This window comes from Salmo salar, chromosome ssa20 (assembly GCF_905237065.1).
Source record: "Salmo salar chromosome ssa20, Ssal_v3.1, whole genome shotgun sequence".
NCBI classification, from domain to species: Eukaryota; Metazoa; Chordata; class Actinopteri; order Salmoniformes; family Salmonidae; genus Salmo; species Salmo salar.
In genome coordinates this window covers 60484000-60508223 of record NC_059461.1, presented here as the reverse complement: position 1 = coordinate 60508223, position 24224 = coordinate 60484000, and the positions used below count along the sequence as shown (strand labels likewise).

Genomic DNA, 24224 nt, shown 5'->3' with positions numbered 1-24224 from the left:
AGCTGGTTGCAATGACTACAGTCTCAGCTGGTTGCTTTGCCAACAGTCTAAACTGGTTGTTGTGATTACAGTCTCACCTGGTTGCTATGCTAACAGTCACACCGGGTTGCTATGACTACGGCCTCACCTGTCCTTGAAGCCTCGTACAACCTTCTGGATAAGGATGACCTTGTCCGTGATGGCCTTGTCTCTCTCGATCTCCAACAGCATGTCATGGTGGTCCTACACAAACACACACACGTGCAGACACACAGCCACACACACAGACACACAGCCACACACACAGACACACAGCCACACACACACAGCCACACACACAGACACACAGCCACACACACAGCCATACACACAGACACACAGCCACACACACAGACACATAGCCACACACACAGACACACAGCCACACACACAGACACACAGCCACACACACAGCCACACAGCCACACACACAGACACACAGACACACAGCCACACAGCCACACAGACAGACACACAGCCACACACACAGCCACACACAAAGACACACACACAGACACACACACACACACAGCCACACACACAGACACACAAACCAGAAGTGATCATCAATAGATTCCAAACAGACATTCTAAAGGCCTTCCGATTTATGCTCATGACATCCCTCTCTTCCTCTAATCTGTCCATTTCCTCTCCTCCTCTGAGCTGTTTGTTTCCTGTAGGGGAAGTGTGGGCGCTGCCCTCGCTGCCCTGGCTTCACCTCACAGATTTTACTTCCTGTTTTACTTCCTGTCTGACCAGCTGGTCGCTCTGATAACTACCTCAGCTATGATGACCATCACCGTGATAACCAGCCCACCACTGACCCCACCCCTAGTGCTGTCCTCGTGAACAGAGGCACAACTGAGGGTTGAGTTCCACTGCACAGCAAATGTCTTCCCTCTTACTAAGACAGGGGATTGTAGACAACGTGTATATTTCAGATAAAACCCCTATCACAAATGCAGAACTTCTGCCAAATGTCACCCTTTTCCCTAGATAGTGCACTACTTTTCTCCATTTAAGTGTTTTCTTAAAAAAAAAAGTAATTTAGCAGACACCCTTAACTAGAGCGACTTACAGGGGCAATTAGAGTGAAGTGCCTAGCACCTCGACAGATTTTTCACCTAGTCGGCTCGGGGAGTTGAACCAGCGACCTTTCGGTTACTGGTCCAACGCTCTTATCCGCTAGGCTACCTGCTACCCACACAGAGACCAGGCACCCTAATATGGTGCTATTTGGGACTCCAGGTGTTAGTCCAGGTGTTAGTTACCTTGAGGAAGATCTTGGTCTTTCCCATCTGCCAATCATCATCTCTCCCAAGGACAGCTTCCGCTATACGCTGACAAGTTCCCCTCAGGTCCTCCTACACACACACAGAGTGGACAGGTAACATCAGTAGACAGGTAACATCAGTGGACGGGTAACATCAGTGGACGGGTAACATCAGTGGACGGGTAACATCAGTGGACGGGTAACATCAGTGGACGGGTAACATCAGTGGACGGGTAACATCAGTGGACGGGTAACATCAGTGGACGGGTAACATCAGTGGGCGGGTAACATCAGTGGGCGGGTAACATCAGTGGGCGGGTAACATCAGTGGACGGGTAACATCAGTAGACGGGTAACATCAGTGGACGGGTAACATCAGTGGACGGGTAACATCAGTGGACGGGTAACATCAGTGGACGGGTAACATCAGTGGACGGGTAACATCAGTGGACGGGTAACATCAGTGGACGGGTAACATCAGTGGACGGGTAACATCAGTGGACGGGTAACATCAGTGGACGGGTAACATCAGTGGACGGGTAACATCAGTGGACGGGTAACATCAGTGGACGGGTAACATCAGTGGACGGGTAACATCAGTGGACGGGTAGCATCAGTGGACGGGTAACATCAGTGGACGGGTAACATCAGTAGACGGGTAACATCAGTGGACGGGTAACATCAGTAGACGGGTAACATCAGTAGACGGGTAACATCAGTGGACGGGTAACATCAGTGGACGGGTAACATCAGTGGACGGGTAACATCAGTGGACGGGTAGCATCAGTGGACGGGTAACATCAGTGGACGGGTAACATCAGTGGACGGGTAACATCAGTGGACGGGTAACATCAGTGGACGGGTAACATCAGTGGACGGGTAACATCAGTGGACGGGTAACATCAGTGGACGGGTAACATCAGTGGACGGGTAACATCAGTGGACGGGTAACATCAGTGGACGGGTAACATCAGTGGACGGGTAACATCAGTGGACGGGTAACATCAGTGGACGGGTAACATCAGTGGACAGGTAACATCAGTGGACGGGTAACATCAGTGGACAGGTAACATCAGTGGACAGGCAACCATTAACAACGGTCACTGACAAGGCAAGCTTTGGCAAAGACTTATTTGGACTACATGACTTTACCCAGATGAGCACCCCATTGAAGGCTTTTAGTATTGACGAACACACAGCTCCCTGTCAAACAGCTGGCAGATGTGAACTCTAACGGTCACGTACCTGTTTGTATGCAGGTTTGACTCCTGGCATGAGGACTCTGTAGCGGTCCACAAACTCAACAAAGGTGTATCTGATTGGATAACCAGCTCTGCGGATACGAATGGTCTCCATCATGCCTGAATACCTCAGCTGACGAACACACAGCTCCCTGTCAAACAGCTGGGAGAGATGACAGACAGATATACACACAACAATTACATTTCTACATACACACACACACACACACACACACACACACACACACACACACACGCAGACACACACATACTCACCATGGGTTTCTTGTACTCATTGGGTTTAATGCAGCGTACAAAGAAGGGCTGACACACACTCAGAGTCCTCATCAGCAGTTCCAGAGAACGCTTGAACTGACTGCTCAGAGTGGGAGAGCGCTTCCTGGTCTCCGCCCCCTACAACCACACACGCACACACACACACACACACACACACACACACACACACACACACACACACACACACACACACACACACACACACACACACACACCAACATGGGTTAGTAACAATGGATTCTATCCCTTTTCCTCTCTCTCTCACTCTCCTTTTTCCACTCTCTCTTCTGCTCTGTTAAGTTCCCTTTTATTCCCATACAGGAAACCTGGCTAAATGTAGCTCATATTGTGACAGATATATTTTGACAGTGTTTAAAATGTTCTACACGTCTCATTGTAAAAGAAAAAATATGTCAAGGTTAGAACTGTAGTAATGCCAACAACAGTTATATCAAAGCTATTGTTCTTCAAAACTCAATGTCTAAATACACTGAGTGTACAAACATTAAGGACACCTTCCTAATATTGAGTTGCACCCCCCTTTTCCCCTCAGAACAACCTGAATTAGACGGGAAAGCAACATCTTTACAGAGGTGAGAGAGAACCAGGAGGTAGACAGGAAAGGATGTCACCAAAACATCGCCACCAAGTTTAAGGACAGACAGAGAGCGAGAGAGAGAGAGAGAGAGAGAGAGAGAGAGAGAGAGAGAGAGAGAGAGAGAGAGAGAGAGAGAGAGAGAGAGAGAGAGGTGGGACGATATGTCTGATTACACAGCTGGCAGATGGAGGGAGGGAGGGAGGAGGGGATGGATATTAACTCTCCTCTTTTCTTCTTTTACCTTCAGAGGACTGTCAGGTTGGCCCATATTATCACCCAGCAAGTAGCCAACCAGAAACTAAGGCAGACATACATACCTGTGCATGCACACACGTGTGACACACAGACACACAGATACAAACACACACACAGACACACAGATACAAACACACACAGAGACACGCAGATACAAACACACACACAGACACGCAGACACAAACACACACACAGACACGCAGATACAAACACACACACAGACACGCAGACACAAACACACACACAGACACGCAGATACAAACACACACACAGACACGCAGATACAAACACACACACAGACACGCAGACACAAACACACACACAGACACGCAGATACACAGACACACACACACAGACATGCAGATACAAACACACACAGACACGCAGATACACAGACACACACAAACACACAGATACAAACACACACACAGACACACAGACACGCAGATACAGACACACACAGACACGCAGATACAGACACACACAGACACGCAGATACAAACACACACACAGACACACAGATACAAACACACACACAGACACGCAGATACAAACACACACACAGATACAAACACACACACAGACACGCAGATACAAACACACACAGACACGCAGATACAAACACACACACAGATACAAACACACACACAGACACGCAGATACAAACACACACAGACACGCAGACACAAACACACACACAGATACAAACACACACACAGACACGCAGATACAAACACACACACAGATACAAACACACACACAGACACGCAGATACAAACACACACAGACACGCAGATACAAACACACACACAGATACAAACACACACACAGACACGCAGATACAAACACACACAGACACGCAGATACAAACACACACACAGATACAAACACACACACAGACACGCAGATACAAACACACACAGACACGCAGATACAAACACACACACAGATACAAACACACACACAGATACAAACACACACACAGACACGCAGATACAAACACACACAGACACGCAGATACAAACACACACACAGACACGCAGATACAAACACACACACAGATACAAACACACACACAGACACGCAGATACAAACACACACAGACACACAGATACAAACACACACACAGACACGCAGATACAAACACACACACAGACACGCAGATACAAACACACACAGACACACAGATACAAACACACACACAGACACGCAGATACAAACACACACAGACACACAGATACAAACACACACACAGACACGCAGATACAAACACACACACAGACACGCAGATACAAACACACACAGACACACAGATACAAACACACACACAGACACGCAGATACAAACACACACACAGATACAAACAGACGGACAGAGGAAAGACAGGAGAGACAATGTAATGTTAGCATCTTGCCACACATCAGTGAAGCGACAGAGGGAGGAGAAGAGTGCAAGCAGCAAGCAGCATGTCATGCAGAGAAAACAACCATTGAGACAACTACGTCCCAAATGGCACCATATTCCCTATTTAGTACATTACTTCTAATAGGGTGCCGTTTGGGACACAGTTTATAAGATAACCAGAACAGACAGCCGTCTGTCTGGAACACTTCGTGATGACCACTCAGAGAAACTAGCCAACAGGTAGTGAGTGATCTGTGATGTCATCAAGGTGTAGCGAGGAGGGGTAGGTCATGTTTGTATCTGCATGTCTGTGTGTGTGTTTGTATCTGTGTGTCTTTGTGTGTTTGTATCTGCGTGTCTGTGTGTGTGTTTGTATCTGCGTGTCTGTGTGTGTGTTTGTATCTGCGTGTCTGTGTGTGTGTTTGTATCTGCGTGTCTGTGTGTGTGTTTGTATCTGCGTGTCTGTGTGTGTGTTTGTATCTGCGTGTCTGTGTGTGTGTTTGTATCTGCATGTCTGTGTGTGTGTTTGTATCTGCGTGTCTGTGTGTGTGTTTGTATCTGCGTGTCTGTGTGTGTGTTTGTATCTGCGTGTCTGTGTGTGTGTTTGTATCTGCGTGTCTGTGTGTGTGTTTGTATCTGCGTGTCTGTGTGTGTGTTTGTATCTGCGTGTCTGTGTGTGTGTTTGTATCTGCGTGTCTGTGTGTGTGTTTGTATCTGTGTGTCTGTGTGTGTGTTTGTATCTGCGTGTCTGTGTGGTTGCTAGGGCGAAGGGTTGCTTGGGTGACGGAGGTTGCATTACCATGGCAACATCGGCCTGGAAGATCTGCTTGATGAACTTGTTCCTGGAGGAGTGAACCAGCTGAATGATGTCACCGTGCAGGGTGTCTCTGTTCTTCTCCAAGAAACCTATTATTGATAAGGCTATTGGTTATTAATGGTTATTGATAAGGCTATTGGTTATTAATGGTTATTGATAAGCCTATTGGTTATTAATGGTTATTGCTAAGCCTATTGGTTATTGATAAGGCTATTGGTTATTGATAAGGCTATTGATTATTAATGGTTATTGATAAGCCTATTGGTTATTAATGGTTATTGCTAAGCCTATTGGTTATTGATAAGGCTATTGGTTATTATTGGTTATTGATAAGCCTATTGGTTATTAATGGTTATTGATAAGGCTATTGGTTATTAATGGTTATTGCTAAGCCTATTGGTTATTGATAAGGCTATTGGTTATTGATAAGGCTATTGGTTATTAATGGTTATTGATAAGCCTATTGGTTATTAATGGTTATTGATAAGCCTATTGGTTATTGATAAGGCTATTGGTTATTAATGGTTATTGATAAGCCTATTGCTTATTGATAAGCCTATTGGTTATTGATAAGGCTATTGGTTATTAATGGTTATTGATAAGCCTATTGGTTATTAATGGTTATTGATAAGGCTATTGGTTATTGATAAGCCTATTGGTTATTAATGGTTATTGATAAGCCTATTGGTTATTGATAAGGCTATTGGGTATTAATGGTTATTGATAAGGCTATTGGTTATTCATGGTTATTGATAAGGCTATTGGTTATTAATGGTTATTGATAAGGCTATTGGTTATTGATAAGGCTATTGGTTATTAATGGTTATTGATAAGGCTATTGGTTATTGATAAGGCTATTGGTTATTAATGGTTATTGATAAGCCTATTGGTCATTAATGGTTATTGATAAGCCTATTGGTTATTAATAGTTATTGATAAGGCTATTGGTTATTGATAAGGCTATTGGTTATTAATGGTTATTGATAAGGCTATTGGTTATTGATAACACTATTGGTTATTCATGGTTATTGATAAGGCTATTGGTTATTAATGGTTATTGATAAGGCTATTGGTTATTAATGGTTATTGATAAGCCTATTGGTTATTAATGGTTATTGATAAGCCTATTGGTTATTAATGGTTATTGATAAGGCTATTGGTTATTGATAAGCCTATTGGTTGTTAATGGTTATTGATAAGGCTATTGGTTATTAATGGTTATTGATAAGGCTATTGGTTATTGATAAGGCTATTGGTTATTAATGGTCATTGATAAGCCTATTGGTTATTGATAAGGCTATTGGTTATTATTGGTTATTGATAAGCCTATTGGTTATTCTTAAGGAAATTGGGTCTAGTGTGTCCTATCCTCTATTAGTTCTGTGAAGAACCCTTTACAGTGACTTTTCCACTGAGGGTGGTCATCACAAAACCCTGATGAAGGCTATGGGTGAAAGCATGTTGGTTTTAACATTAAATAAGCATTTTATCAACTTCCAATGTCCTCCAAGAGTTGCTGAATTTGGTCATCATGTTGTATGTAATAATCAGTCAGTACGTGATAATCATGTTACCATAATGTTGTCACTTACCTCGTGTCTCGTAGTAGACCACCCCAGCAAAGTGCTGGATGCCAAACTGGGTCTCATAAGTGTTCTTAGGAGGGATGTAGTTGGTGTTCAATTTATGTTGAGAGTTCAACTTATTCAACATAGTGGTATCTGTACCCTGAAACAGAGAGAGAGGTGGGAGAGAGAGACAGAGAGAGAGAGAGACAGAGAGAGAGAGAGAGAGAGAGAGAGGTGGGACAAAGAGAGAGAGAGAGAGAGAGAGAGAGAGAGAGAGAGAGAGGTGGGACAGAGAGAGAGAAGGTGAGAGGGATAGAGCAGGTTTACACAAATATTTGATTACACATTCATTCTCTCCACATTATACTGTAAATTATACTGTATCCATCTATAATTGTTACCTCTCCCTCGCTCCTTTTCCTTCTACGTTAGGAAACTACAGATGTAGGATCTTCATTTTAGCCAGTTTGCTACTGTAACGAATCCCACCGAAGGTGGCTCCCCTGCCTGCTCGGGCGGCGCTCGGCGGTCGTCGTCACCGGCCTACTAGCCACCGCTGATCCCTTTTTCCTTTTCTGTTTGTAATGTCTTATTGGTTGCACCTGTTCCCTATTGTGTGTCTTGATTTGTGTTTATTTAAGCCGGTTTAGCCCACCCAGGTTTGTGCGGGATCATTTTGCTGTCAGTGTGTTTTTTGGATGTGCTGGCTATTCGCCTTATATTCTCTCTCCGGACTGTGTGCCCGTTGTTCTGGGTTGGTCGTTTTGTTCACGCGCCCGTTTGTGTTGGCGTTGACCGTTTTTGTGCCGGGAAGAATAAAGGACATTATACCTTACCTCTGCTCTCTGCGCCTGACTCCTACCACCACTCCTAGCATCTCGTGACAGCTACTGCAGGAAAATAATGCTGCAGCAGCTACAGGAAATGTGAATTATTATGTGGATTATAATTTTATGGGCATTTTTGTAGGGGTTGATACATTTTTCGTAAGGGAAAATCAATTCTGAAATTTCTAAGTTGAAATTACAAACTTCAGAAGCCTTTTTAAAACTCAAATACACTACAAATTTGACATTTCCTGCAACAGGGTGATCAAATTAAGATCATACATCTGTATATGTACTGTATCTATTTATAATGTAGTTACATGGGGAAATTGCTCTCCACATCTATGAGGCTGATGATGATCATGGGGTTGATACGATCATGTCTCTCATCCCTCTCTCCCCCACCCCCTATCCTCCTCTCCTCTCCCCTCTCCTCTACCTTGGGGTTATACTGTCATCATTACCCTGGGGAACTTGCTCTCCTCGTCTATGAGGCTGATGATGTTCATGGGTTTGATAGCGATCATGTCCAGGGCATCCTGGTTGTCTGTGAACTCGATGTGCTGCCAGTTGATGTGTTCCAGGTTGTATTCCTCCTGCTCCAGTTTGAACACATGCCTCACAAAAAACTGCTGCAGGTTCTCGTTGGCAAAGTTAATGCACAGCTGCTCAAAACTGTTAATGGGGAGACACATACACACACATGAACGCAGGGCAGGTGTGTGTGTGTAACTATTCTTGTGGGGACCAGAAGTCCTCACAAGAACAGTAAACAAACAAAAATTTGACCAACTGGGGATCTTTTGTTGGTCCCCACAAGGTCAAATGCTATTTCTAGGGGGTTTAGGGTTAAGGTTAGAATTAGTGTTAGAATTAGTGTTAGGGTTAGAATTAGGTTTAGGGTTAGGAGCTAGGGTTAGTTTTAGGGTTAGGAGCTAGAGTTAGGTTTAGGGTTAAGGTTAGGTTTTGGGTTAAGGTTAAGGTTAGAATATAGGTTAGGGTTAGGTTTAGGGTTAGGAAAATAGGATTTTGAAAGGGACTGAATTGTGTGTCCCTACAAGGTTAGCTGTACAAGACCGTGTGTGTGTGTGTGTGTGTGTGTGTGTGTGTGTGTGTGTGTGTGTGTGTGTGTGTGTGTGTGTGTGTGTGTGTGTGTGTGTGTGTGTGTGTGTGTGTGTGTGTGTGTGTGTGTGTGTGTGTGCCTGTTGATGGTGAAGTTTTCGAAGCCAAAGATGTCTAGTAGTCCTATGGAGCGTCTGAGTGCTTTGGGCTCGTGGGACGGAGGCTTGTAGATCGCTGCGTTGATCTTCTCTACGATCCACACAAACTGACGACCGTAGATCCCCTTCACACACACGCACAATATACATATGGTAGAGAGTGTTTGAAAATGTGTGTCACACACCAGAGAGCATGTTAGTGTGTGTGTGTGTGTGTGTGTGTGTGTGTGTGTGTGTGTGTGTGTGTGTGTGTGTGTGTTACCTTGACGAAGGCGTCCCGTACATCCAGAGCCTGCTCTATACTGAGGGGAGTGGAGACTGTTTCTCCTCTAGTGATCAGAGTCCTACTGGTCAGACAGTTCATCAGGTCTTTACAGTCCACCTACGCACACATACATACACACAAGCACACACGCATGAACACACACGATGCACACAGGCAGGCACGGACACACACACACACACACAGAGCAACGTTAAGTCAGAAAACACACTTCTTTCACACCATCAACCAATGGTGTCAACAGTCCAGGTTTGTGTTTCACCAATGTACCACTAGGAGGTGCTTACTGTCATGTTATTCAGTAAACACTGTTAGCTCTCTCTCTCTCCCTCTCTCTCTCTCTCTTCTTCTCCTCTCTCTCTCTCTCCCTCTCCCTCCCTCCCTCTCTCTCTCTCTCTCTCTCTCTCTCTCTCTCTCTCTCTCTCTCCTCTCTCTCTCTCTCTCTCTCTCTCTCTCTCCTTCTCCTCTCTCTCTCTCACCCTCCCTCCCTCCTCCTCCTCTCTCCCTCTTTCCCTCCCTCCCTCCGTCTTTCCCTCCACGTCTCTCACTCCACATCCCTGTCTCCCTCCCTCCATCCCCCAGTGATCTAGCACTCACCTCTCTCTGGCAGCTCTGACATAACTAGTTCAGGTTACAGGTTACTGCTGTACAACCCCTCAGTGGATAGAGTAGGTGTGTGTATGTACGGTAGGTTTATGGGTACAGTGTGTGTGAGCGTGTGTTACCTCCAGCAGTGTAGCAGCAGAAGTCAGGTCTATGCTGCGGACCACCTCACAAGCATCCAGGTTGTCATAGGTACGAGCTAGAGGTCAGGGGTTAGAGATAGGTGACAGTGAAGTCAGCATGATGTAATTACAATATATATGTCTGTGTGTGTATATGTGTGTGAGTGTGAGTGTGTACATTTGTATGTGTGTACCTATTACCTTCATAACGCAGGTTCCCCATGTGTAGTATAGAGGCCAATAGTTTGGAGATCATCCAGTTCTCAGTGTCAGAGAACATCAACACCTTCATGGCTGATTGGATGTTTGAATACTCCTTCATATCATCACGACCATCACACACAGTACACTTCCCCTGGAGGAGAGGAGAGGAGAACTTTAGCTGAATTCTATTTTCTTACTGCTGTTATAATAACGTTGTTAAAGTGTTAGCTAAGTGTTGTCCTACTATAGTAAGGTAGCTGTAGTCTGTGGCTTTCCCTAGTCCCAGTTTCTTCTTCTGGTCTGAAGGCATGCCCTTCAACATACAGTAGAAGATATGGTAGTTCCTCTCATCACGAGCCTGCAGGGAGAGAGAGAGGGGGAATAGAGATGACACGATAGTAACCAAAATAACACAGCTCCTAGATGGTATCACAAGATATAGGACAGTTGCTTACCTCAGCTAGCTAACACTGGCAGTTGCAATACGTTTTGCTACATTTTTCTGTGGTGTACACTAATTTATAAAACCCTGTCTGCAGACTCTATAACCCCGTCCTCTGAATCCATACCTGTCTGTAGACTCTATAACCCCGTCCCCTGAATCCATAGTTGTCTACAGACTCTATAACCCGGTCCTCTGAATCCATACCTGTCTACAGACTCTATAACCCCGTCCCCTGAATCCATACCTGTCTGTAGACTCTATAACCCCGTCCCCTGAATCCATACCTGTCTACAGACTCTATAACCCCGTCCTCTGAATCCATACCTGTCTGTAGACTCTATAACCCCGTTCCCTGAATCCATACCTGTCTGTAGACTCTATAACCCCGTCCCCTGAATCCATACCTGTCTACAGACTCTATAACCCCGTCCCCTGAATCCATACCTGTATGTAGACTCTATAACCCCGTCCCCTGAATCCATACCTGTCTGTAGACTCTACAACCCCGTCCCCTGAATCCATACCTGTCTGAAGACTCTATAACCCCATGCCCTGAATCCATACCTGTCTACAGACACTATAACCCCGTCCCTTGAATCCATACCTGTCTGCAGACTCTATAACCCCGTCCCCTGAATCCATACCTGTCTGCAGGCTCTATAACCCCGTCCCCCGAATCCATACCTGTCTACAGACTCTATAACCCCGTCCCCTGAATCCATACGTGTCTGCGGGCTCTTTAACCCCGTCCCCCGAATCCATACCTGTCTACAGACTCTATAACCCCGTCCCCTGAATCCATACCTGTCTACAGACTCTATAACCCCGTCCCCTGAATCCATACCTGTCTGCAGGCTCTACAACCCCGTCCCCTGAATCCATACCTGTCTGCAGGCTCTACAACCCCGTCCCCTGAATCCATACCTGTCTGTAGACTCTATAACCCCATCCCCTGAATCCATACCTGTCTACAGACTCTATAACCCCGTCCCCTGAATCCATACCTGTCTGCAGACTCTATAACCCCGTCCCCTGAATCCATACCTGTCTACAGACTCTATAACCCCGTCCCCTGAATCCATACCTGTCTACAGACTCTATAACCCCGTCCCCTGAATCCATACCTGTCTACAGACTCTACAACCCCGTCCCCTGAAACCATACCTGTCTGCAGGCTCTACAACCCCGTCCCCTGAATCCATACCTGTCTGTAGACTCTACAACCCCGTCCCCTGAATCCATACCTGTCTGCAGGCTCTACAACCCCGTCCCCTGAATCCATACCTGTCTGCAGGCTCTACAACCCCGTCCCCTGAATCCATACCTGTCTGTAGACTCTATAACCCCGTCCCCTGAATCCATACCTGTCTACAGACTCTATAACCCCGTCCCCTGAATCCATACCTGTCTGTAGACTCTATAACCCCGTCCCCTGAATCCATACCTGTCTGCAGGCTCTATAACCCCGTCCCCTGAATCCATACCTGTCTGCAGACTCTAAAACCCCGTCCCCTGAATCCATACCTGTCTACAGACTCCATAACCCCGTCCCCTGAATCCATACCTGTCTGCAGACTCTATAACCCCGTCCCCTGAATCCATACCTGTCTGCAGGCTCTATAACCCCGTCACCCGAATCCATACCTGTCTACAGACTCTATAACCCCGTCCCCCGAATCCATACCTGTCTACAGACTCTATAACCCCGTCCCCTGAATCCATACCTGTCTACAGACTCTATAACCCCGTCCCCTGAATCCATACCTGTCTGCAGGCTCAACAACCCCATCCCCTGAATCCATACCTGTCTGCAGGCTCTACAACCCCGTCCCCTGAATCCATACCTGTCTGTAGACTCTATAACCCCGTCCCCTGAATCCATACCTGTCTACAGACTCTGTAACCCCGTCCCCTGAATCCATACCTGTCTGCAGACTCTATAACCCCGTCCCCTGAATCCATACCTGTCTACAGACCCTATAACCCCGTCCCCTGAATCCATACCTGTCTGCAGACTCTATAACCCCGTCCCCTGAATCCATACCTGTCTGCAGGCTCTATAACCCCGTCCCCCGAATCCATACCTGTCTACAGACTCTATAACTCCGTCCCCTGAATCCATACCTGTCTGCAGACTCTATAACCCCGTCCCCTGAATCCATACCTGTCTACAGACTCTGTAACCCCGTCCCCTGAATCCATACCTGTCTGCAGACTCTATAACCCCGTCCTCCGAATCCATACCTGTCTACAGACTCTATAACCCCGTCCCCTGAATCCATACCTGTCTGCAGACTCTATAACCCCGTCCCCTGAATCCATACCTGTCTGCAGACTCTATAACCCTGTCCCCCGAATCCATACCTGTCTACAGACTCTATAACCCCGTCCCCTGAATCCATAACTGTCTACAGACTCTATAACCCCGTCCCCTGAATCCATACCTGTTTGCAGGCTCTACAACCCCGTCCCCTGAATCCGTACCTGTCTACAGACTCTACAACCCCGTCCCCTGAATCCATACCTGTCTGTAGACTCTATAAGCCCAACCCCTGAATCCATACCTGTCTGTAGACTCTACAACCCCTTCCCCTGAATCCATACCTGTCTGTAGACTCTATAACCCCGTCCCCTGAATCCATACCTGTCTACAGACTCTATAACCCCGTCCCCTGAATCCATCCCAGTCTGCAGGCTCTACAACCCCGTCCCCTGAATCCATACCTGTCTGCAGGCTCTACAACCCTGTCCTCCGAATCCATACCTGTCTGCAGACTCTATAACCCCGTCCCCTGAATCCATACCTGTCTGCAGACTCTATAACCCCGTCCCCCGAATCCATACCTGTCTACAGACTCTATAACCCCGTCCCCTGAATCCATCCCTGTCTGCGGGCTCTACAACCCCGACCCCTGAATCCATACCTGTCTGCAGGCTCTACAACCCCGTCCCCTGAATCCATACCTGTCTGCGGACTCTATAACCCCGTCCCATGAATCCATACCTGTCTGCAGGCTCTATAACCCCGTCCCCCGAATCCATACCTGTCTACAGACTCTATAACTCCGTCCCCTGAATCCATACCTGTCTGCAGGCTCTATAACCCAGTCCCCTGAATCCATACCTGTCTACAGACTCTATAACCCCATCCCCTGAATCCATACCTGTCTGCAGGCTCTATAACCCCGTCCTCCGAATCCATACCTGTCTACAGACTCTATAACCAAGTCCCCTGAATCCATACCTGTCTGCAGACTCTATAACCCCGTCCCCTGAATCCATACCTGTCTGCAGACTCTATAACCCCGTCCCCTGAATCCATACCTGTCTGCAGGCTCTATAACCCCGTCCCCCGAATCCATACCTGTCTACAGACTCTATAACCCCTTCCCCTGAATCCATACCTGTCTGTAGACTCTATAACCCCGTCCCCTGAATCCATACCTGTCTGCAGGCTCTATAACCCCGTCCCCCGAATCCATACCTGTCTACAGACTCTATAACCCCGTCCCCTGAATCCATACCTGTCTACAGACTCTATAACCCCGTCCCCTGAATCCATACCTGTCTGCAGGCTCAACAACCCCATCCCCTGAATCCATACCTGTCTGCAGGCTCTACAACCCCGTCCCCTGAATCCATACCTGTCTGTAGACTCTATAACCCCGTCCCCTGAATCCATACCTGTCTACAGACTCTGTAACCCCGTCCCCTGAATCCATACCTGTCTGCAGACTCTATAACCCCGTCCCCTGAATCCATACCTGTCTACAGACCCTATAACCCCGTCCCCTGAATCCATACCTGTCTGCAGACTCTATAACCCCGTCCCCTGAATCCATACCTGTCTGCAGGCTCTATAACCCCGTCCCCCGAATCCATACCTGTCTACAGACTCTATAACTCCGTGCCCTGAATCCATACCTGTCTGCAGACTCTATAACCCCGTCCCCTGAATCCATACCTGTCTACAGACTCTGTAACCGCGTCCCCTGAATCCATACCTGTCTGCAGACTCTATAACCCCGTCCTCCGAATCCATACCTGTCTACAGACTCTATAACCCCGTCCTCTGAATCCATACCTGTGTGCAAACTCTCTAACCCCGTCCCCTGAATCCATACCTGTCTGCAGGCTCTATAACCCCGTCCCCCGAATCCATACCTGTCTACAGACTCTATAACCCCGTCCCCTGAATCCATACCTGTCTACAGACTCTATAACCCCTTCCCCTGAATCCATACCTGTTTGCAGGCTCTACAACCCCGTCCCCTGAATTCGTACCTGTCTACAGACTCTATAACCCCGTCCCCTGAATCCATACCTGTCTGCAGACTCTATAACCCCGTCACCTGAATCCATAGTTGTCTACAGATCTATAACCCCGTCCCCTGAATCCATACCTGTCTACAGACTCTATAACCCCGTCCTCTGAATCCACACCTGTCTGCAGACTCTATAACCCCGTCCCCTGTATACATACCTGTCTGCAGACTCTATAACCCCGTCCCCTGAATCCATACCTGTCTGCAGACTCTATAACCCCGTCCCATGAATCCACACCTGTCTGCAGACTCTATAACCCCGTCCCCTGTATACATACCTGTCTGCAGACTCTATAACCCCGTCCCCTGAATCCATACCTGTCTGCAGACTCTATAACCCCGTCCCATGAATCCATACCTGTCTACAGACTCTATAACCCTGTCCCCTGAATCCATACCTGTCTGTAGACTCTATAACCCCATCCCCTGAATCCATACCTGTCTACAGACTCTATAACCCCGTCCCCTGAATCCATACCTGTCTGTAGACTCTATAACCCCGTCCCCTGAATCCATACCTGTCTGTAGACTCTACAACCCCGTCCCCTTAATCCATACCTGTCTGTAGACTCTATAACCCCATCCCCTGAATCCATACCTGTGTACAGACACTATAACCCCGTCCCTTGAATCCATACCTGTCTGCAGAATCTATAACCCCGTCCCCTGAATCCATACCTGTCTGTAGACTCTATAACCCCGTCCCCTGAATCCATACCTGTCTACAGACTCTATAACCCTGTCCCCTGAATCCATACCTGTCTGTAGACTCTATAACCCCGTCCCCTGAATCCATACCTGTCCACAGACTCTATAACTCCATCCCCTGAATCCATACCTGTCTGTAGACTCTATAACCCCGTCCCCTGAATCCATACCTGTCTGTAGACTCTACAACACCGTCCCCTGAATCCATACCTGTCTGTAGACTCTATAACCCCATACCCTGAATCCATACCTGTCTACAGACACTATAACCCCGTCCCTTGAATCCATACCTGTCTGCAGACTCTATAACCCCGTCCCCTGAATCCATACCTGTCTGCAGGCTCTATAACCCCGTCCCCCGAATCCATACCTGTCTACAGACTCTATAACCCCGTCCCCTGAATCCATACGTGTCTGCAGGCTCTTTAACCCCGTCCCCCGAATCCATACCTGTCTACAGACTCTATAACCCCGTCCCCTGAATCCATACCTGTCTACAGACTCTATAACCCCGTCCCCTGAATCCATACCTGTCTGCAGGCTCTACAACCCCGTCCCCTGAATCCATACCTGTCTGCAGGCTCTACAACCCCGTCCCCTGAATCCATACCTGTCTGTAGACTCTATAACCCCATCCCCTGAATCCATACCTGTCTACAGACTCTATAACCCCGTCCCCTGAATCCATACCTGTCTGTAGAATCTATAACCCCGTCCCCTTAATCCATACCTGTCTGCAGGCTCTATAACCCCGTCCCCCGAATCCATACCTGTCTACAGACTCTATAACCCCGTCCCCTGAATCCATACCTGTCTACAGACTCTATAACCCCGTCCCCTGAATCCATACCTGTTTGCAGGCTCTACAACCCCGTCCCCTGAATTCGTACCTGTCTACAGACACTATAACCCCGTCCCCTGAATCCATACCTGTCTGCAGACTCTATAACCCCGTCACCTGAATCCATAGTTGTCTACAGACTCTATAACCCCGTCCCCTGAATCCATACCTGTCTACAGACTCTATAACCCCGTTCTCTGAATCCATACCTGTCTGCAGACTCTATAACACCGTCCCCTGTATACATACCTGTCTGCAGACTCTATAACCCCGTCCCCTGAATCCATACCTGTCTGCAGACTCTATAACCCCGTCCCATGAATCCATACCTGTCTGTAGACTCTATAACCCCGTCCCCTGAATCCATACCTGTCTACAGACTCTATAACCCCGTCCCCTGAATTCATACCTGTCTACAGACTCTATAACCCCGTCCCCTGAATCCATACCTGTCTGTAGACTCTATAACCCCGTCCCCTGAATCCATACCTGTCTACAGACTCTATAACCCCGTCCCCTGAATCCATACCTGTCTGCAGACTCTATAACCCCGTCCTGAATCCATACCTTCTGCAGACTCTATAACCCCGTCCCCTGAATCCATACCTGTCTGCAGACTCTATAACCCCGTCCCCTGAATCCATACCTGTCTACAGACTCTATAACCCCGTCACATGAATCCATACCTGTCTACAGACTCTATAACCCCGTCCCCTGAATCCATACCTGTCTGTAGACTCTATCACCCCGTCCCCTGAATCCATACCTGTCTGTAGACTCTACAACCCCGTCCCCTGAATCCATACCTGTCTGTAGACTCTATAACCCCATCCCCTGAATCCATACCTGTCTACAGACACTATAACCCCGTCCCTTGAATCCATACCTGTCTGCAGACTCTATAACCCCGTCCCCCGAATCCATACCTGTCTACAGACTCTATAACCCCGTCCCCTGAATCCATACGTGTCTGCAGGCTCTATAACCCCGTCCCCCGAATCCATACCTGTCTACAGACTCTATAACCCCATCCCCTGAATCCATACGTGTCTGCAGGCTCTTTAACCCCGTCCCCCGAATCCATACCTGTCTACAGCCTCTATAACCCCGTCCCCTGAATCCATACCTGTCTACAGACTCTATAACCCCGTCCCCTGAATCCATACCTGTCTGCAGGCTCTACAACCCCGTCCCCTGAATCCATACCTGTCTGCAGGCTCTACAACCCCGTCCCCTGAATCCATACCTGTCTGTAGACTCTATAACCCCATCCCCTGAATCCATACCTGTCTACAGACTCTATAACCCCGTCCCCTGAATCCATACCTGTCTGTAGACTCTATAACCCCATCCCCTGAATCCATACCTGTCTACAGACTCTATAACCCCGTCCCCTGAATCCATACCTGTCTGTAGACTCTATAACCCCGTCCCCTGAATCCATACATGTCTACAGACTCTATAACCCCGTCCCCTGAATCCATACCTGTCTGTAAACTCTATAACCCCGTCCCCTGAATCCATACCTGTCTACAGACTCTATAACCCCGTCCCCTGAATTCATACCTGTCTGTAGACTCTATAACCCCGTCCCCTGAATCCATACCTGTCTACAGACTCTATAACCCCGTCCCCTGAATCCATACCTGTCTGTAGACTCTATCACCCCGTCCCCTGAATCCATACCTGTCTGTAGACTCTACAACCCCGTCCCCTGAATCCATACCTGTCTGTAGACTCTATAACCCCATCCCCTGAATCCATACCTGTCTACAGACACTATAACCCCGTCCCTTGAATCCATACCTGTCTGCAGACTCTATAACCCCGTCCCCCGAATCCATACCTGTCTACAGACTAAATAACCCCGTCCCCTGAATCCATACCTGTTTGCAGGCTCTACAACCCCGTCCCCTGAATCCGTACCTGTCTGCAGGCTCTACAACCCTGTCCCCTGAATCCGTACCTGTCTGTAGACTCTATAACCACATCCCCTGAATTCGTACCTGTCTACAGACTCTATAACCCCGTCCCTTGAATCCATACCTGTCTGTAGACTCTATAACCCGTCCCCTGAATCCATACCTGTCTACAGACTCTATAACCCCGTCCCCTGAATCCATACCTGTCTGTAGACTCTATAACCCCGTCCCCTGAATCCATACATGTCTACAGACTCTATAACCCCGTCCCCTGAATCCATACCTGTCTGTAAACTCTGTAACCCTGTCCCCTGAATCCATACCTGTCTACAGACTCTATAACCCCGTCCCCTGAATTCATACCTGTCTACAGACTCTACAAACCCGTCCCCTGAATCCATACCTGTCTGTAGACTCTATAACCCCAACCCCTGAATCCATACCTGTCTGTAGACTCTACAACCCCTTCCCCTGAATCCATACCTGTCTGTAGACTCTATAACCCCGTCCCCTGAATCCATACCTGTCTACAGACTCTATAACCCCGTCCCCTGAATCCATCCCTGTCTGCAGGCTCTACAACCCCGTCCCCTGAATCCATACCTGTCTGCAGGCTCTACAACCCTGTCCCCTGAATCCATACCTGTCTGTAGAATCTATAACCCCGTCCCCTTAATCCATACCTGTCTGCAGGCTCTATAACCCCGTCCCCCGAATCCATACCTGTCTACAGACTCTATAACCCCGTCCCCTGAATCCATTCCTGTCTACAGACTCTATAACCCCGTCCCCTGAATCCATACCTGTTTGCAGGCTCTACAACCCCGTCCCCTGAATCCATACCTGTCTGTAGACTCTATAACCCCGTCCCCTGAATTCGTACCTGTCTACAGACTCTATAAACCCGTCCCCTGAATCCATACCTGTCTGTAGACTTTATAACCCCGTCCCCTGAATCCGTACCTGTCTACAGACTCTATAACCCCGTCCCCTGAATCCATACCTGTCTGTAGACTCTATAACCCCGTCCCCTGAATCCATACCTGTCTACAGACTCTATAACCCCGTCCCCTGAATCCATACCTGTCTGTAAACTCTATAACCCCGTCCCCTGAATCCATACCTGTCTGTAGACTCTATAACCCCGTCCCCTGAATTCATACCTGTCTACAGACTCTACAACCCCGTCCCCTGAATCCATACATGTCTGTAGACTCTTCAACCCCAACCCCTGAATCCATACCTGTCTGTAGACTCTACAACCCCGTCCCCTGAATCCATACCTGTCTGTAGACTCTATAACCCCGTCCCCTGAATCCATACCTGTCTACAGACTCTATAACCCCGTCCCCTGAATCCATCCCTGTCTGCAGGCTCTACAACCCCGTCCCCTGAATCCATACCTGTCTGCAGGCTCTACAACCCTGTCCCCTGAATCCATACCTGTCTGCAGGCTCTATAACCCCGTCCCCCGAATCCATACCTGTCTACAGACTCTATAACCCCGTCCCCTGAATCCATACCTGTCTACAGACTCTATAACCCCGTCCCCTGAATCCATACCTGTGTGCAGGCTCTACAACCCCGTCCCCTGAATCCATACCTGTCTGCAGGCTCTATAACCCCGTCCCCTGAATCCATACCTGTCTGTAGACTCCATAACCCCGTCCCCGGAATCCATACCTGTCTACAGACTCTATAACCCCGTCCCCTGAATCCATACCTGTCTGCAGACTCTATAACCCCGTCCCCTGAATCCATACCTGTCTGTAGACTCTATAACCCCGTCCCCTGAATCCATACCTGTCTACAGACTCTATAACCCCGTCCCATGTATCCATACCTGTCTGCAGACTCTATAACCCCGTCCCCTGAATCCATACCTGTCTACAGACTCTATAACCCCGTCCCCTGAATCCATACCTGTCTGCAGACTCTATAACCCCATCCCCTGAATCCATACCTGTCTGTAGACTCTATAACCCCAACCCCTGAATCCATACCTGTCTGTAGACTCTACAACCCCTTCCCCTGAATCCATACCTGTCTGTAGACTCTATAACCCCGTCCCCTGAATCCATACCTGTCTACAGACTCTATAACCCCGTCCCCTGAATCCATACCTGTCTGCGGACGCTATAACCCCGTCCCCTGAATCCATACCTGTCTGCAGGCTCTATAACCCCGTCCCCCGAATCCATACCTGTCTACAGACTCTATAACCCCGTCCCCTGAATCCATACCTGCCTACAGACTCTATAACCCCGTCCCCTGAATCCATACCTGTTTGCAGGCTCTACAACCCCGTCCCCTGAATCCGTACCTGTCTGCAGGCTCTACAACCCTGTCCCCTGAATCCGTACCTGTCTGTAGACTCTATAACCACATCCCCTGAATTCGTACCTGTCTACAGACTCTATAACCCCGTCCCTTGAATCCATACCTGTCTGTAGACTCTATAACCCGTCCCCTGAATCCATACCTGTCTACAGACTCTATAACCCCGTCCCCTGAATCCATACCTGTCTGTAGACTCTATAACCCCGTCCCCTGAATCCATACATGTCTACAGACTCTATAACCCCGTCCCCTGAATCCATACCTGTCTGTAAACTCTGTAACCCTGTCCCCTGAATCCATACCTGTCTACAGACTCTATAACCCCGTCCCCTGAATTCATACCTGTCTACAGACTCTACAAACCCGTCCCCTGAATCCATACCTGTCTGTAGACTCTATAACCCCAACCCCTGAATCCATACCTGTCTGTAGACTCTACAACCCCTTCCCCTGAATCCATACCTGTCTGTAGACTCTATAACCCCGTCCCCTGAATCCATACCTGTCTACAGACTCTATAACCCCGTCCCCTGAATCCATCCCTGTCTGCAGGCTCTACAACCCCGTCCCCTGAATCCATACCTGTCTGCAGGCTCTACAACCCTGTCCCCTGAATCCATACCTGTCTGTAGAATCTATAACCCCGTCCCCTTAATCCATACCTGTCTGCAGGCTCTATAACCCCGTCCCCCGAATCCATACCTGTCTACAGACTCTATAACCCCGTCCCCTGAATCCATACCTGTCTACAGACTCTATAACCCCGTCCCCTGAATCCATACCTGTTTGCAGGCTCTACAACCCCGTCCCCTGAATCCATACCTGTCTGTAGACTCTATAACCCCGTCCCCTGAATTCGTACCTGTCTACAGACTCTACAACCCCGTCCCCTGAATCCATACCTGTCTGTAGACTTTATAACCCCGTCCCCTGAATCCGTACCTGTCTACAGACTCTATAACCCCGTCCCCTGAATCCATACCTGTCTGTAGACTCTATAACCCCGTCCCCTGAATCCATACCTGTCTACAGACTCTATAACCCCGTTCCCTGAATCCATACCTGTCTGTAAACTCTATAACCCCGTCCCCTGAATCCATACCTGTCTGTAGACTCTATAACCCCGTCCCCTGAATTCATACCTGTCTACAGACTCTACAACCCCGTCCCCTGAATCCATACATGTCTGTAGACTCTATAACCCCAACCCCTGAATCCATACCTGTCTGTAGACTCTACAACCCCGTCCCCTGAATCCATACCTGTCTGTAGACTCTATAACCCCGTCCCCTGAATCCATACCTGTCTACAGACTCTATAACCCCGTCCCCTGAATCCATCCCTGTCTGCAGGCTCTACAACCCCGTCCCCTGAATCCATACCTTTCTGCAGGCTCTACAACCCTGTCCCCTGAATCCATACCTGTCTGCAGGCTCTATAACCCCGTCCCCCGAATCCATACCTGTCTACAGACTCTATAACCCCGTCCCCTGAATCCATACCTGTCTACAGACTCTATAACCCCGTCCCCTGAATCCATACCTGTGTGCAGGCTCTACAACCCCGTCCCCTGAATCCATACCCGTCTGCAGGCTCTATAACCCCGTCCCCTGAATCCATACCTGTCTGTAGACTCCATAACCCCGTCCCCGGAATCCATACCTGTCTACAGACTCTATAACCCCGTCCCCTGAATCCATACCTGTCTGCAGACTCTATAACCCCGTCCCCTGAATCCATACCTGTCTACAGACTCTATAACCCCGTCCCCTGAATCCATACCTGTCTGCAGACTCTATAACCCCGTCCCCTGAATCCATACCTGTCTGCAGGCTCTACAACCCCGTCCCCTGAATCCATACCTGTCTGTAGACTCTATAACCCCGTCCCCTGAATCCATACCTGTCTACAGACTCTATAACACCGTCCCATGTATCCATACCTGTCTGCAGACTCTATAACCCCGTCCCCTGAATCCATACCTGTCTACAGACTCTATAACCCCGTCCCCTGAATCCATACCTGTCTGCAGACTCTATAACCCCATCCCCTGAATCCATACCTGTCTGCAGGCTCTACAACCCCGTCCCCTGAATCCATACCTGTCTGCAGGCTCTACAACCCCGTCCCCTGAATCCATACCTGTCTGTAGACTCTATAACCCCGTCCCCTGAATCCATACCTGTCTACAGACTCTATAACCCCGTCCCCTGTATCCATACCTGTCTGCAGACTCTATAACCCCGTCCCCTGAATCCATACCTGTCTACAGACTCTATAACCCCGTCCCCTGAATTCATACCTGTCTGCAGACTCTATAACCCCGTCCCCTGAATCCATACCTGTCTGCATGCTCTATAACCCCTTCCCCCGAATCCATACTTGTCTACAGACTCTATAACCCCGTCCCCTGAATCCATACCTGTCTGTAGACTCTATAACCCCGTCCCCTGAATCCATACCTGTCTGCAGGCTCTATAACCCCGTCCCCCGAATCCATACCTGTCTACAGACTCTATAACCCCGTCCCCTGAATCCATACCTTTCTACAGACTCTATAACCCCGTCCCCTGAATCCATACCTGTCTGCAGGCTCTACAACCCCGTCCCCTAAATCCATACCTGTCTGCAGGCTCTACAACCCCGTCCCCTGAATCCATACCTGTCTGTAGACTCTATAACCCCGTCCCCTGAATCCATACCTGTCTACAGACTATATAACCCCGTCACCTGAATCCATACCTGTCTGCAGACTCTATAACCCCGTCTCCTGAATCCATACCTGTCTACAGACTCTATAACCCCGTCCCCTGTATCCATACCTGTCTGCAGACTCTATAACCCCGTCCCCTGAATCCATACCTGTCTGCAGGCTCTATAACCCCGTCCCCCGAATCCATACCTGTCTACAGA

At 48.3% G+C, this 24224-nt stretch overlaps 1 protein-coding gene across 1 annotated transcript in view; it reads right to left on the bottom strand.

The window, feature by feature from the left end:
* Positions 1-24224, bottom strand: part of LOC106581013 (unconventional myosin-VIIa) — a 75397-nt gene that overhangs the window by 15541 nt on the left and 35632 nt on the right. Inside the window, exons 8-19 of the mRNA XM_045703715.1 lie at positions 10975-11088; positions 10728-10881; positions 10527-10603; positions 9781-9900; positions 9501-9643; positions 8763-8973; positions 7496-7631; positions 5886-5992; positions 2809-2946; positions 2537-2695; positions 1290-1382; positions 128-222 (exon numbers count right to left, since the gene is read on the bottom strand). Coding sequence (XP_045559671.1) covers positions 128-222; positions 1290-1382; positions 2537-2695; positions 2809-2946; positions 5886-5992; positions 7496-7631; positions 8763-8973; positions 9501-9643; positions 9781-9900; positions 10527-10603; positions 10728-10881; positions 10975-11088 — 1547 coding nt within the window. The remainder of the gene's footprint in view (positions 1-127; positions 223-1289; positions 1383-2536; positions 2696-2808; positions 2947-5885; positions 5993-7495; positions 7632-8762; positions 8974-9500; positions 9644-9780; positions 9901-10526; positions 10604-10727; positions 10882-10974; positions 11089-24224) is intronic.